Below are 16,906 nucleotides of genomic sequence, written 5' to 3'. Positions count from 1 at the left end.
TTGAAGGAAAAGAAAATATTTCAAAGTCTCTTTTCCCTTAAAGCACTGTTTAAATGTATATATTTCTTTACTTTAAAAAAAAAAAAAAAAATAGAACCTTAGCAATTTTCTAGAAATTCTCAATAATCTTCAAAAATTTTTTTGTCAGTTCTATAAAATATACTTAGTTTAAACACTTTCCATCCGCTTCTGACGTGTTCAATGAATTTCTAGTAATATAAAATTTTTGCTGCATATTATAATTTGTGTGTACAATTAACACTAAACATACCATAACCTTGTATTGTATTGCGAATTATTTGTATGTTTAGTGTTAAATAAACTGAATTTTTGTTTATTGCATCATTATAAAAGAATGTTGCATGTCATAAATTTAGATTTTATGTTTATCAAAATACTAGATAAAAGAATATTTAAAAAAAAAATTTTTATTTTTATTTTATGCAGGAATCTCTGTCAGCAGTTTGTGGATCAGAATTATCTAAGAGATGCAATGATATTTCTTTTGATCATACAATGGATAATTTATCAATCACTCCTGTTGTAGAATTCCTTCAAACAGCTGGTCAAGGTCCTCTTGTGCAGCAAGTGAGTATTTCTCTTGTAATGAATGGTTTATTTGAAGTTTCAGAGTTTAAATATAAATTTTGAAAAATCACTTTTGAACATGGTGCATAGCGTTTTCAAAATGTGCTTAAAGGTGCTTATTTTTGTTTTTTAAAAGCCCTTAAAGGAGCTTAATCTTCCCTTTTCTAAAATGAGATTTTTTTTTTCATTTCCACAATGATTTTCGCTGCGTGTTATGCAAAAACGTAGTTTTCACATTGTTCTATTCAACCTTTTCACAATTCATTCAATCACAATTCATTCAATCACAATCCATTTCGGGGTGCCTTTGCTACGTAAGGTATGATACCATCTATCATGTTACATGTTTGATGAAGTACATGGGAGTCCGTGTGTGCGTCTACTGAGCTGGGTCGGATGAGATTCTTCTACTCTCATTTGCTAGTTAGCTGCATTATGCAAGATATTCTAAATTTCAGGCTTCATTTTCCACCCTCTGAAATCGAACCGAAAAATCTCTCGATTTTTTTATGGTGGCTTATATAATCAAGAAAAGAGTTCTTTGTCAGAAACTAGTTGTTTTATCATGATCATCTAAAGTCTTTGAAAATTATTTTGCATTTTGTTAATGTATATAGTGCTTAAAGATATTTTTTGAGTGCTTAAGAAGTACTTAAAAGGTGCTTATTTTTTGTTATAAGATTTGGCTATGCACCACCCTGTATTATGTTTTGTTTTAGATCCTTGTAGAAGTAAAGTAAAAAAATTGTGTTGATTCTTTGCATTTTTAATGGAGTTAATTTTTCATGTCTTTTTTAGTGTGAGCATGCTGAAAGCGAACTTGCTAATACTTTGCAGCAGCGCCAGATAGCTTTGAGAAATTGTGTCGATTTACTTTCTGCTTATGCTACAATTATATTACAAGTAAAGAAAATACTTTTATTGATTTTGTGGGACTCATTGTTATCTTATTTTGTGTTATATCTTTTTTCTTTTCATCTCTAGTTTGGCCCTGGCTATTGGGAGCAAAATAGATGTTTTAAATGGCAACAGTGGCTGGAAAATTTGCTATCTGATTTTACGTCTCTTAAGTAAGTTTTAAAAAAATATTTCTTTTGACTTTTAATTGAATGCTAAAAATCTTGTATTTCATTTGGTAGGATAATTTTATTTAAAAGCTTGTTATTGTCATTTTTATAAATTTCTTTTAATTTTGATAAATATGAAGGAAAAAAAAGTTATTCAAATTAGCTTCCACCAGAGCTCCAAAACCTCCTTTGTTCTCAAAGCAGGTATAGTTTTAATTTCGAGAGTGGTCGTTTTATTCCTCGTTGTGCAAATTAAAAGACAGCAATTGATATATACAGGTTTCGTACAGACTCCTTATACTACTTGGAAATAAAAAGGTCTCTAAGGAGTACTTGGAACTACTTAGTTTTCCAAATTAGTCCTTAGAAACTCCTTAGATTATTGTGTTGAATAGATGAACTTACTAAGTCTGCTGATAAATTTGCTGTCCAAGCCAAGATTAATAATGATATGACTTTATTCCTCGCCGTGCAATTTAAAAAATTGATTTATTGAATTTGCATGATATATATTTTCTGCAGCTGCTGTGTATGTTGGAGTTGTAGAAGCTGTTTAATGAAGCAAGGTTGTTAAATAAGACTAGCTGTGAGGTACCTCTGCCTCATCTGTGTTGGAGTTATATCCAACCTGATCTAGTGGGTCCCCCAACAAGATGTTAAGTGTTGAATCAAGGGCGCCGTCAGAATAATATAAAAGGGGGTGCAACCCTTTAACAAACTAACCCCCCCCCCAAAAAAAAAAAAATCTTATATTCTGTTCTTATATTTTGTTTTGTTATTACATATACTATCATCTGTTAATTTTTTTCAAGATACATTTCTTCATTGTTAACAAGATATTTAAAAAAAATTATGAATTTCTTGTATTTACAAATTTTGCCACGAGAAACTGTATCCAGTTTTGTATACTAACGTGTTTGTGCATGCTTGGGATTGGTCTACGATGTCTCACAAAAGAATAAATAGTTTGTGCATGCTCAGTGTGCATAAGAAAAGAATTAAAGATGACTCAGAATTCATTGGAAAAGTTATAAACAGATTTGGACGGCAAACAAGATGATTACAATTCTTGTTTGATTAAATAATTTTTTAATTTTTATGCATCAATAATTACTTAATTATTTGTTTTTGAATAAAAGTATTTTTAATAAAAAATTTTTATAACAAAATTGTTTTCATGTTTAATTGTTTTTTTAAAGAAAGCCAGGGGGCCGGCGACCTTGTGTCAAATCCAAAAAAGCAAAAACAGCTTTTAAAAAATGTTTTGTTTGACTTAAAAAAGAGAAAGAAAAAAGTTGTTAGGAATTGTCTCAGGGTTGAAGTGTAGATGGGACAAGTCAGATTTGGGCCTTCTGGAATTTCCAAAAGTAATTTAAGTTTTTTCATGTTTCCAAACATCTTGTTCGGGGTTTTTTCCAAAATGAGATTTTATTCTTTAAAATATCATTTAAATCAGAGCCTGACTACGGCAGGGGCATACTGAGCAGTTGAGTGTAAAATTCGTCAGTTTTATTTCATTATTCTTTTGTTTGAGCACAAGCAATCTATATTTCGTAAATCTATGACTTTCTATCAGCAATTCGCAATTATGATGGATGCATTTGGCCATTGAAAAGCCTGTATTTTTACATATCGCAGAACGTGATTTGTTTACAAAAATATAGGCTTCTGATTGGCTTATTTGAGCTATCGTAATTTGCGAAAATTTAGTTGAATTAGTTGCGAAAGTTTAGTTAACAATCTGAAAATTGTATTTTTGAAACTGCATTTGCATGATAGACATAATTGTCAAAAAATCAATAAATGGACAGAACAATATTTTGTCTTCTGTAAGTGCAGACGATTTTTGCTTAAAGAAAAACACTTAGAATGAATTTAGAAATGGAATCGAAAAGATTGATGGTTAAACATCTTTTCGATCGCAGGTTTTCTGCAGGTGGAATCTTTAAGCAATTAAATCTCTTGGGTTTAATAGAACATTTATATAGAGAGCTATGAATTGATTATTGGATACGCAGAGCGGTAAAGATCGACCCAGGTCTAGTCCTCCACACTCAGTTCGTACAAAAAAAAGCACAGTATAAGAATTTGTGAAAATATTTAAGGAAATCCACAACGATCTGCTAATAAAATGACTGCAAAAGAGAACGTGAATCGAAGAACTATGCAAGTTATATTAAATGAAGAACTGAGTTTTCACCCTTATCGCAAAAGAAAAGTTCAAGGTATGACAACTGCACAAAAATTAAAAAGGTTGCAAAGATGTAAGAATTTGCTGAACTGGCATGGTAACAAAAGTGTTGACAGAATAATCTTTTCTGAAGAGAAAATATTTTGCACTAAACAAAGTTATAACGCTAAAAAACAATGTATTCTCAGCAACCTTTGATGAGATACCTGAAAGTGTAAGAACTGTGCAAGGCTTTTAGAACAGGAAATCTGTAATGGTTTGAGCTGCAGTGTCAATAATGGTGTTTTTTTTCTTCTAATGTGCAGCTGGGAATGACCTTTAGTCATACAGGCATCTGAAGGGCAGATTTGTTGGCCCTCCTTTCAGGGGCACCCTATGAGCTGGGCCAAAATTGCTCCCACAATAAAGACAGATAGTACAGAGAATGAAAGAACATCCATGCCTTGCCCACCATTTGATCTAGATCTAAACTTTAGACTTGTGTTTGGGGTATTTTAGAGTCTAAAGTTATGCTAAGCAGCACAGAAATTTGAACTCCATGAGAGCTTCTTTATTGCTTAATGGGACAAATTACCTCTTAAAATGATTTGTGCCACCATCGGACAATAGCGTAGGGGGGGATCATCTTTGGTAGTTGATTCGAATAAAAAATTATTTAAGGTAAACTTCCATTTATAGTGTTCATCATATTTGTGTATTTATGATTTTCTATTTAATATTTGTACAACTAAATGATTCCTTAAGTACCATAATTTTGCAAAGGTAGGCCGTGGCAAAGATTTGAAACATTAAATGTAGGTATGTATGATGTTTCTAACGGGGCAGTAATCAATAATAAATTAAAGAACTAACAATGCTGCTAAAAAATAGTAAACAAGAATGTAACAATAGCAGAACTGACGCTCTCCCTTTCACCATAGGCAAATTCCCTGCTCGAAATCACCCTACGAATAATATTTTACTTTTCGATCCTACTCTTTCGTCACTTGATTAAGATCGGTGGTAGTGCGATTCACACGCCCCCCTTTTCTTTTGCTACAGGTGTGAAGGAAAAAAATATGAACGAAAAGAAAGAAGTCATTCTCAAAAAAGCATGGGTGGGGAGAATTGACGGTCAACTTCATTATGTTTACTCGCATCTATAACAGGGAAATAGACCATTTTGAAATTTAGATATGTTCAAGTAAAATGGGGCAACGTGGCGTGTTGCATGCAGATAAAAGAGGAGTGCGTGAATTGCTTTATTTATTTTGTATTTAACGTTTATTTTTACTCCTTAGTGATTTGATGTGTAAATTAATTTTAAAGGAAATAATGCATTCACAATTATTTTATGCTTTCACTTTTCACAAAATCGAGATTATTATTTGTTTATTTTTAATATCTATCTTTTAAAAATTATTTTGAACATTTTTAGCTGTTTATCATTTGATAGGTTAAAATTTTAGAATTTTAAAATTATTATAAAGAAATGAGATGCATTGGTGATTGTTTTGCATTGCATGATTTTGCTCAAAACAAGATTTTTTTCATTTATTTATTATTCATTTTTTATTGAATTATTGTAAGGATTTTTAGCTGTTTAATTAGTTTGTTTAATAATATTCAGGTATTTCACATCAAATTACGATAAAGGGCCAGGATGCAATTGTTTTGTATGGTACAATTTTGTTACGTAGTTAGATTCTTTTCATCAATTTATTGTATTTTGATAACTTATTTTTATTATATTTAGGCTCTTAATCGCTTGGTTTTCAAAAAATACGAGTATTTTAAATTTATATTTATAATTGTAATGCATTTGGGATTGTGTTTCGAGATATCACAATTGTGTTCTCATTATTTTGTCCTGTATACGAATACTATGAAAGGTATTTATGTCACTTCGATTTTTATGTATGTTCTTGTTCTAAAAATGTTTTTTCAAGTGAAATATTCCTAATTCATATATCTCTTAGCATTTTGGTTTTTTCTTTTGAAATTTTTAATGTCATAATAGTTTCTTTCATAGTTTGTATATTATTGTGGGGGGTAGTTTTTAAATTATCTTTAGCTTGGAGGGGCTCTATTCCCCGACTTTACTGCAGATGGTATACCCTATTTTAATTCAAATTTTTCAGTAAAATTATTTGATAATTGTTTCAAAAGATTAATTCACATTTTAACAATCATTGAATCTATCTTTTATTGTTTAGATGTCTTGAAGTGATGGCTGAATTCCGACAATTATATGATAGTGAAACATCTGATGGACTCCAGATTGCCATTTCATTGAATATGCAATTTCAGACACTCATTAACGAATCCAACTCAAAAGTTTTATCGGTTAGTTTATTTGTATTACTATCAATTCTCTGCCAGATATTCAATAGAATTATTTCTGAAGAGTAAACTATATTTTACTAAAAAAAAATTTGTGCAAGGTCTATCTATTTAAAGATCTCTAAAACACTATTTTGTAAGTTCATTATCCTCATTAAAAAAAAAAATTCACAAATTTATATACGAATTAAAAACAAACACAAAACAGGATTGGCTGGTTTAAAACAAAAGTTTATGTATTATTGCTAATCTACTTACATAGAATTATTAATGTTTAAAGTCAAGTCATAATGTCTCTAAAAATTTGTGGTAATACTGACCATCATTTCTGCATTTAGATTGTTTTTAAAATGACTCAAAAAATGTAATTATAGAACAATTTAAAATAAGTAAATCTTGTTAATTTTGTTTTTGATTGTAGCAAGCATAAATACATGATGCTTCATACAATTGAAATGGATGCTCTTCTGAATTTTATTTTTCTGTTTGTTTTCAGAATTTTTTTGGTTATTAGTATAACCAAATTACACTGATAAATAAACTACAGTTAGTGTAACATATGTGTCTGTCAGAATAACCCTATAGAGAGTACTCTAATTGCAACTGTGACATGATTGATATTTTTTAGATTGCTAAAGTTCTTTTCCTGTCTAATGTTGCTGTCTAATTAAAAATGTTTAATAAACTTTGCTTAAATGGAGCATTAGGCTTTTTGTTATATAAAGTGAATAAAGATTACCACAGTGTTTACCTTTTCTAGTGTTTCTTTCAAATCTAAAAACTGCACGTTTTTCACTATCTCGTTAGGTTTTTAAGATAACAAAAGTTATTTTCCCAAGACTATTGTTTAAATTATATTAATTTTAAAGGAATACAATTGAAATTTTATCAATTTTAATTTAAATTTGATTATTTTTAATGAAATTTGTTTCCATCAGGTAGAACAGCTAAACCTTTTTGCTACAAAAAAGAATTTATTTGCAATGAGTGACATTTTATACAAGTAGACTAATGCGAACATTTTTTTTGTCAAAAAACCATCATTAAGTATAATTTTTTAACTCTTAAAATGAATTTTTTGTAACAAAAATTTTGACGTTTTACTGCATACTTTTTTTATATCTGGACTTAAAAAGTTGCTTTTTAAAAAAGTTATTGTCAACGCTAGTCCCATTACGCACGGCTAGCGTAAGCAAGCTATGGTCAATCTTGATAGCTTAAGTTGTCACTCAAAAAGGCATATCTAAACTCGGAATGAATGTCAATCTAGGCTTTATTGGAGAATGAATATTGACATAATAAAATATTAATTTGTTATAGAAACTAAACTAAGTGGCGCGACAGCCCATAGAGGGCCAAGGCCTACACTGCCCATCTCAGTTTTCTTAGACTGGGGTGCAGGAGCAGATGTTCGGTTAGGTGGTCAGCCAAACGCGGAACCCCCAGTGTATAGTTCCCTAGCAAGCTTGCTACTCATTTATCAACCCACTGAAGGGATTGAAATGCTGAGTCAACCTTGCCCGGCCCGAGGATCGAACCCAGGACCTGTGGCACGGGAGAGCGAAGCGCTACCACTCAGCCATCGGGCGTCAGTTTGTAATAGAACATTTCACCTTACTGAGAGAGGTATTTTGAAGGCAAATCAATACATTTGAAAATTATTCTTCAATTTGGTTCATTTGATAAACAGTTAGATTTTTTTCTACCAATCTTTTTTTAGCATTCTTGAAAATGCTAACATTTCTATATTTCTAACAACATTGCTAACCTAACTAACACTGCATATATTTCTATATTGTACTTCTGATGCTGGTTTGGAAAGTTGGTACCTCTGTTATACAAATGACAGAAATAATTTTCTATCTTGTTTAGATTCTTGAGAGAATGCGCTTGGAAGGAGTTGAAGACAAAAATACTCTTACTACTTTTTGTAAAGAAACTAAATGTGCTATAATGCATTACCTTGGAGGTTGGTTTTACTTCTTATTAAACACGATGATCCTATATTTATTTATTCATTCATTTTTATTTCCTTTTGCAGAGTGTGATGAATCTTCTCATCTGGCATTTCTCTGTGTTTTCTGCAAAACATTTTGTTCTAAGAGTTCTCATTTAATGATGATGGAAAGTGCTGCTAGTGGTAATTCTTCTTTTTCACCTCAATTTATGTGACTTCCTGTTTGCAGTGTTTTATTTGCTCATACCATTAATCTTGTTATTTATTATGACTGAACAAAAACCTTTAAGGAAAATGATTCTCTTGAATTTCCATTTATTTCTGGATCGTATGATGTTAGTTGCGACATATTTAAAAATTTAGCTTCACAAAGGATGATATAATCAGACATGTATTGCTCGTAAATAATGTTTTTATGATACTTAAAATTTTATATGTTTCCTTGTAATCAAGAATTAGTAAATAAACATTATTGCACCATCAAGTAGATGAACATTAAATGAAGATTATTGCACCATCATTCATTTTTTGTAATTTAAGCGTTTATTGTTGTCGGCCATTCAGGCAGAGGGGGTGCAATTGTTCTTGTTTTCCAGTGGTGCCATCTATGGCTAAGAATTAGACTTTTCCCACACTCATACATTACAACCGTTTATAGGGCAGACTCATTCATTCATCCAAGGATCGTAATTATGACCTGAACCAGAGAACGATCGATCTCCAATTCAGTACCCCCAGAGGTTTCGATTTGTTGTGGGAACGTGGAGGACTTTGTGAGCCGACAGATTTAACGAGCAACAGTCACTGTTTGCCGCTTCTTCGGCCTGTTGGATTCGAACTCCCGTTCTCACAAACATGAATCAAGCTTCCTACCAACCAGGCTATACCAGCCTATTTAAACGTTTAGAATATTCATATTAGAAGGAGGTAACCGCTAACCCTCTCGAACATGCATTAAAACTACGCCACTGCTTAATACAGATCAACTGTTGAATAATATTTTAGTCTAAAATAGTTTCTAACATGAGTGTTAATTTGTATGTAAGAAGTAAATTTAATATTAACAGGAGCTGGAGACAGACTTGTTGATTTGGCATCTTGGAATGGAGACTGGTTTCTAGATGAGTTATCTACTACCTGTGGAAGTTTAAATGAATTTGTTCAACTCTTGCAAGATAGTGTGGTAGGCATACAGGCATCTTTACTTTCCTGAAATATTATTCTATTAAAAAAAGATCTCTTTAATTCACACTATTTTCCATTAGCCTGAAAATGCTGAAATGAAAGCTGCCATTCAAGGGATGAAAGCTGTCAATGGTGTGTTTGCTGCTTTAGAGGTAAGCTTACTCTTGCTGAAAGATAGCTCAACAAGTTTGTAAAATCTATCACGGTTTTACAAAAAAAGACACTTTTTAATGTGTAAAGGATTTTATTTAGAGTGTTATCTAATATGTCTTATTTTAGACTTTAACTGCCCACTCTGACTTAAGTTCATGATATTATTCTTATTCATTAACAAAAGTATATGGCCATTAAAAAAGTTGTGATTGTTTATATGCTGCACCCTCAATGAAAAGTGTTTTTGTAATCCATCTCAAGTACCCTTTGTTGGCCATGCTTCCTCTTTCTTTGGTTCAATTTAGAACTGCAGCCAGGGTTATGGTTTTGGATATTCTAAACTGGTTTTGGACAGGACATGGGAGTTTTACTGTCCTAAACTGACTAAAATTGACCTAAACTGCCTGAAAGCGTCCGAAACCTCTAATGTTGGTCAAAGGTGTAAGTCCTATATGAGTAATCATTGTACACATAATAATTACATATATTAATAAATATTTGATACTTTTTATGCAATTTACTTTAAATTATTAAAGGAAAATAACATAATATAATAGGAAAAGATGAATAACTTTTAAAGCTGCACAATTCACTGAATAACAAAAGTGAATACCTTATCCTTTAAATATGCTTTTCATACTGATAAATTGTGTTTTTGTGTAAGGATTAATAATGCAATATTAAAAAATAATGATAAACTTTTTTAATAAAACAAAAACTTGTCTTCATTTTGTTACTTATTCAAAAATGAACCTTTTATTTTTTAACATTATTTTTTTAAAAATTGTCAAATAACTTGTGACAATTTGAACCAAAAGGTTTTGAACCATGGGGTTTATGACAGGACAGTTTAAACCGTGGATTAATCCAGTCTGCCGTAAACCATTCCAACTCTGATTTTCACTGTTTAAATTATTTTTTGTTGGATGAATAATTAGTTGTGTGTATTGTCTTTAGGATCTTATATTACAGTTCCAAAACATAATTCTTCCTGAAGCCATTCAAACAGCTCTTGAGCCATCTGTCATTGAAATGGTAGCCAAACTAGATAGAATAATAGCTCGATGTGGCATTCCATTAGACAAATTGGTAGATGACTTGGAAGCCAACATTTCAAATTTTATGGTAAAAACTCAGGTAAATTCTTCATTTAAGAAATCTTGGTATTATAAACATGTGAACCCTTTTATCATTATTTGTTATCTGTAACAGATAATCTTTTATGCCATCTATAATCCCAGGATTAAATTTTTTTATATAATTCCTTATTGTGTCGCACCAAATCATGCTGTTTGCCGTCAATCTCCTCGCAAAGCTGTTACTCTTAATATTAATTTTAAATTCTCTCTGATATTTTTTATTTCTCTGTACTTTACCTCTGTTCAAAATAAAACAGAAGAGAAAGATCAATTTGGTTTGAATAAAAGTTTTTACTCACTATTGAAGGTTATTTATAGTAACAAACAATTGCGAATTGTGAACCAAAACTTTAGGGAGGTGAAGATTCGTGATGATGGAACAAGGACTTACTGCCTCTGCAAAAATTGCCCAGACATAGAACTAACCCCCATACATTTTTTCAACTGTCCTGCTATACTGGCTCAATTGCAGCAAATAAGTGACAATCCGTGGACGGACTTATATGAAGAAAATTGCCTTCAAATTGCAGCTGTTGTGTATAGGACCTTTGATCACATTTAAAATTATTTTCTGTCTATGACACGACACCAACCAACCAACAATTGTGGTATACGCAATGTGTTTTATCTTGGAGTTTGTAGACTATTAATAAAATAAAAAAAATATGAAAAAGAAAATAAAAATTTGAGTTATGAAAAAGTAATGAATTAAAAAAATCTAACTTTTTTCTTTTGGCTTATAACTTTTTTGAAAAAACAGAGTTATTTGCTAAAATAGTGTAAAAAATTAAACTGAAATTAAAAATTATTATCAATTCATTTAGAATTTTTCAAGGTTTTGGAATATATATATACATACTAGCTGACCCGGCAAACGTTGTTTTGCCACATGAATTATTTCTATAGTATGAAAATATATCTTATATGTAGTAAACGATGACGGAATGTGAAAATAACAACATGCCAAATAATAGGTTTTAATTTATTGTAACTTCCAATACACTCCAATTTCTATCGGACTAGCCTTAAAAAAATGCACGCTGCGGGAAAAGGTAAAATCGGGGTAAATAATATTAGTATGTTTTTCAAAGATTGACAATTAAAACATGAACTATTGGAAAAAAATGTGTAATCCTACTTGTTTCTAGATATGATTTCAACACTATCCATCTCAATACTTGCACATTTCCTCCAATATTTGAATATCCTCCGATATTTTTTACTCGTCATCATCTATTTCTTAACTATTATAGGAATCAGAAATTGACAAGTGAAGGTATTAATATTCTTTAAAAGTTCTTCTGTCATTCCTGTTGCTTTAGAAACCCATTTGTAATGCATTTTGTTTTTCTTTAGAAGCATTTTGCTGATCACAGTGATCATTAGAAAAATGGATAAAGCGTAATTTTCTTTAAAAGAGTAATGAAGTAACATTATCGGTGTAGCTAATTTTCACGGACCAGCAGAAAGGGATGTAGGGAGCAGCAGAATTTACGAAATGGACAACATAAAACCATGGTTCCAGTATCTGTATATATATATATATATATATATATATATATATATATATATATATATATATATATATATTCCTTTAATATATAAATATATATATATATATATATTCCTTTAATATATAAATATATATATATATATATATATTTTCCTTTCGCTTAAATTAAATATTATAATTGTAGAAATGTTAAACCGCTTTATAGTTGATACAAATCTTATAAAATTTATGATTGGGAGAAAAGACAAAGTATGCATTGTTTTAAGTGATTTTTAATGTACTTGATCCATAATTATAGGAAAGCATTGATGATTAGGTATTGATATTTATCAGTGTCATATTTAATTTTTTAACATAACACTAAGTAGAATTTTCAACATAACTGTTATAATTTTTGAAAAATAAAGCATACCATGTGTAAAATTGTCTGATTCATAGAAAAAGGTTTGATTTTTTTTTTTCATTTAAGTCTAAAAGTATTTTGTAGAATTTAATGTTTTTCGGAATTGTATGAATTGGATTGGAAATATTATGTCTTTAACTGCACATTTGGATTAAACATGAAGTATATTGCAGAAATAGAATGCCTTTCTAATGTTCATTTATTTTCTCCAGATTCCGGAAAATAGAGTTGCTGATACTGTAAAAAAACTAAGAAATGAGTTTGAGTCATTAATGCAAAGGACTGAACCTCAAATAACTGGTAATTTAATTCAGTGTATTATCATTCAGTGTCAAAGATGAAATTTGTAGGGGAGGGGGAAAGAAAGGCAAAATTGGTTTTAGATATTGAGTTGTTCAGAAAGTAATTTTTTTTTTCCAAACAGAGGACTTTATAATGAACTTCTCTTATGCTGTTCAAGCAGGGGGGGGGGGATTATTCGAAGTGTATTGACAGTACGCCAAAACTGGTTTGGAAATTTTCAATCTGGCAAAGGTTTAATGAAGATGCACAGATTAAATTTACAAAAGTAAATTGAAGGCATTAACTCGTGAATAAATGACTTGTGAGAAATTAAATACGTTGAATGACACTGTTCATCGTCATGTGAAGGAATTATTATCAAAGTTCTTATAAAAAGAAATTTTAGATATATGTGATCTAAAACGTCAGGAAAATGATCCATTTTTTGAATGGATTGTCTACACTTTATTTCAAACCTTAAGAAAAAGGGATCAAAATGGAGAATTCAGTATAGTATTGATAAGAAAAGTCTTTCCAAACAACGCATTCATCCAAAACCATTGTCATTTAAGTGTTCAGCCAAGTGGGATGAAAAGTATAATTTTTAAAATTAATTATTTAAAAGTTGTTGAAAGAATCTGATGGTCTAATGAGTCTTCCAATTTGTGCTCTCAACTAAAGAAAGAGAATGGTAAAATATTAACAGAGTGGCCACCCACCTGGAATTGTCAGGGAATTTTTTTTATACTGGAAAAAACCTGAAAAAATCAGGGAAATATGGATAAAAACCTGAAAATTTTAAAGAAAAGCTGGAAATTTTTTCTTATATATTTTTTTAAATTTTACTAATTTAAATTATTTGCTAATTTTCTTAATTTAAATTGTTTCATCCATTATACCCACATTTTTTAGACGGAAATGTATCTCCAAACAGTTAAAATATCATCAACTTACTTTGCTTTCATCAAAATTTGCTCCATTATACTAGAATACAACATAAAATTCTCCCATGGTTGCTAAGCAAATGTAGAAACCTTTGATCTCTATGCAGACTGTGCAATTTAGGAAAGGCAAAGATGATGGTGGATGTGGAAGACGGGGTTAGGATTTGGTTTTTAAATTCTGTCCATGGGTTTGTTCACACAATGATTTAAGTTTGTTCGCAATTGAGAGTGGTAATTTTTTTCTATTTTGACAAAATGAGTCAAAATGTTTTTGTATTTTTATCTTTATTAAATTCTCAAAAAATTAGTTGGTTATAATTTAATAATAATAGATTTTATATTGCACTCTTTTTCTGAAAGCTTTTGAACTCCCATTCAAAGAAATCTGTAAGTTATTTTTTCTCAGCAAACCAACCAATCACGCATTTCCCCCCATTACTAACAGCAATGTTTGTTGACAAATTGTTACAATTCTTGCATTAATGCTAATTTTTTTCTATTTCATTTTAACCTTTTATAGTATATTTTTATTTTGAAAAAAGTTTTTTTTTAGAACTAACTATATATTAATATCAAATTTTACGGTTTTGTTGGTAAATATTAGTTTTTTGTTTCAAAATTCGAATTGTATAGTTATCACAATATTGAAAGTTCGTAGATGTTGCTTGCATTCCAGAGATGCTATTTCAAAACTATTCATCTTTTTACATAAAAAAGCTGACAATGACTAAGGAATGTATAGGAAACATATTAAATGATGTATATACATAAAATAATTTATTTTTTTATTCATATGTGTTTAGTCAGGAGAAGGAAAACGAAACTTAGGGTTTTAGTTCTGCACTGTACGAGATTCCTGTTGTTCGAACAAAAACACTTAACTATGCTAAACTAAAAAACTGTGTGTTTGGATTGGAATTCTTTAAATGTTTTAATTTCAAATAAGAAAAAAAATCAAAAAACTTTAAATTTTAAGGAATTTTATCTATTTTTTTTTTCTTCTATAGAGTATAGAACTAAAAATTAGACAGTTTTACAATTCTGACATTTATTTTTTTATACTGAATCTCTTAAAATAAAAATGCTATTTCAAAATACCATTATTTAAAAATTTGATTTGAGATATTGGTTTAAGGAAAATATGTTCAGTGAATTTTATAAAAAGCACTGGTGAGATGAAATACACTACACAGTTACAGCTTTATATTGAAATGTAATTACAGTGATTCACAAAAGTGTTGATGCACTTATGACTTTCAATGAAATAAGACTATCCATTAATTAAAATGAATGTTTCAGAATGTATATTTAATGATAAAAAATGTGTTCTAATCTTAACAAAACTAAAATATGTTAAATGACAATATGAAATATTTTGAAAACAAAGGAAAAGTTTATTTTTAAGGAATTAATCATCAAAAAGTGACAAAAACTTTATCCCACAAAAGTCATCATACACTTTTAAAGAAAAAACTCAGTCTATTAGTAAATCTAATTTTTCGTTAAATTAACATTTAGTGGAGTTTCCTTTAGCATCTACATCTACAATAGCTTTTAAAGGTTGAAAATATGTGCAACTAGTTTTTTTTTTTTTTTTGTTAGGTGAAATTCGTGCGGAATATTTTTTTAAAAATTTTTTACAGAAACTTTTACAACACTCAATTGCAAATTTATGAATTTTTCCACAAAATTTATAATTTTAATCTCTGATATGAAGTCCTTCTTTTAAGCATTTTATCACATACTGCACAGTTCAATTGAATACAGTAAACTAATTTTACATATTCATTACTGATTTACCTCTTATGAAGACAAATAATCAAATTTGGTCTATTTTATTATGACCACAAGTCATTTTTAAATGATAAAATAAAATATTATGGAGTTAGCAAGCAAAAATTGAAATATAATTTTGCTATTATAGGTTTGATACTAAATTGCTAACAAAGAAATAAAAATTTAAATGAAAAATAATTAAATAAAAAAGAGCAATTGACGATAATTTTAATTCTGAGATCCAAAACATTTAAATATACGATGACTTTCGTGGGGTAACATTTTTGTTACTATTTGATAAAAAAATTAACTTTTGCTTTGTTTTTAAAATATTCCGTGCAGTTTTGCTAAGAATAGCATACATCTTATTATCAAATACCCATTGTGAAATATTCATTTTAATTATTGAATTTTTATTTTCTATTTATATATAAGTTATAAGTGAGTGAGCACTTTTGGGAGCCACTGTAATTATTAAAAATTATTGATATATAATCACCTGAAACGGTTTTCTTTTCCTTAATGAAAATATATTAAACAATTCTTATCCAAGGTTTTATTGGTTATTCTGATTTTGTCATTTTGTAGGTACACTTTGAGGAAATACTACTTAAAGTAACACATTAAATTCAATAAAAACAATTAAAATTATTCAATAAAAACAATATATTCTGCAAGCTAAACATATTATTTTCTCCATGTCTTAATTTTTTAAAAATTAATGTTGTACCAGAACATTGAAGAATAATAATAAAATATCTTGTAAAAAAAAATTTTTTTTTTCAAGATATGTTTAAAAAAATGACATTTTGAATAAGATATTTTATAATACAGACACTTTTCTTGTACACATCCTACACTTTATAAGAAAAAAGGGAAAAAAACACAAACCTGGAAATTTTAAAATTTTTACCTGAAAAAATCAGGGAAATTTGAAATCTGTTTTGAGTGGCCACCCTGATTAAGCCAGTTCCAGTATTCAACCTACAAATTTCATCCTTGATATCTCATATCAATTAAAAATTAATTATAAGATTGTTCTTGGAACAAAAAAAGGTAGTTTTTAAATCTTTGTCTAGAAAGTTTGTTAAAGTATTTCTAAATGTGTTTGAAATAAATGTATCAAATGAAAGAGTAAGAAATTAAACCTAAAATCATTCCCTTTGATTACAGGCCTGAACCATGGACAAATGCTGTTGATGGGTTATAATGGTCTTTTCACTAAAGTAGATTCTGACCTCGATCATTTATTAGCATTCTTGGATAATTTTAATGTTCCACTGGGTTGGTCAAAACTTCCTTTTTTTCAAAAATCTTTGGCCCTGTCTGTAAGTATTATTTTCTTATTCATGTGATGATATATTGAATTGTCTTTTTAACAACAAA

At 29.4% G+C, this 16,906-nt stretch overlaps 1 protein-coding gene across 3 annotated transcripts in view; it reads left to right on the top strand.

Annotated features, from left to right (window-relative positions):
* The window catches only part of nonC (serine/threonine-protein kinase Smg1), a 184,001-nt gene that overhangs the window by 136,992 nt on the left and 30,103 nt on the right, over positions 1-16,906 (top strand). For 2 of the 3 annotated variants that reach the window (XM_087158369.1, XM_087158371.1), the window contains 11 exons: positions 448-588; positions 1,387-1,491; positions 1,573-1,658; positions 6,042-6,171; positions 8,041-8,137; positions 8,210-8,308; positions 9,193-9,308; positions 9,391-9,462; positions 10,421-10,600; positions 12,731-12,818; positions 16,694-16,848. In XM_087158369.1, coding sequence (XP_087014495.1) covers positions 448-588; positions 1,387-1,491; positions 1,573-1,658; positions 6,042-6,171; positions 8,041-8,137; positions 8,210-8,308; positions 9,193-9,308; positions 9,391-9,462; positions 10,421-10,600; positions 12,731-12,818; positions 16,694-16,848 — 1,269 coding nt within the window. The remainder of the gene's footprint in view (positions 1-447; positions 589-1,386; positions 1,492-1,572; positions 1,659-6,041; positions 6,172-8,040; positions 8,138-8,209; positions 8,309-9,192; positions 9,309-9,390; positions 9,463-10,420; positions 10,601-12,730; positions 12,819-16,693; positions 16,849-16,906) is intronic. The other variant, XM_087158370.1, reaches the window with a different exon arrangement.

This window comes from Parasteatoda tepidariorum, chromosome 2 (assembly GCF_982258835.1).
Source record: "Parasteatoda tepidariorum strain Cologne lab strain chromosome 2, Ptep-v5.0, whole genome shotgun sequence".
NCBI lineage: Eukaryota > Metazoa > Arthropoda > Arachnida > Araneae > Theridiidae > Parasteatoda > Parasteatoda tepidariorum.
The sequence above is the reverse complement of the archived record's forward strand: the minus strand, read 5'-3'. Positions and strand labels throughout refer to the sequence as shown.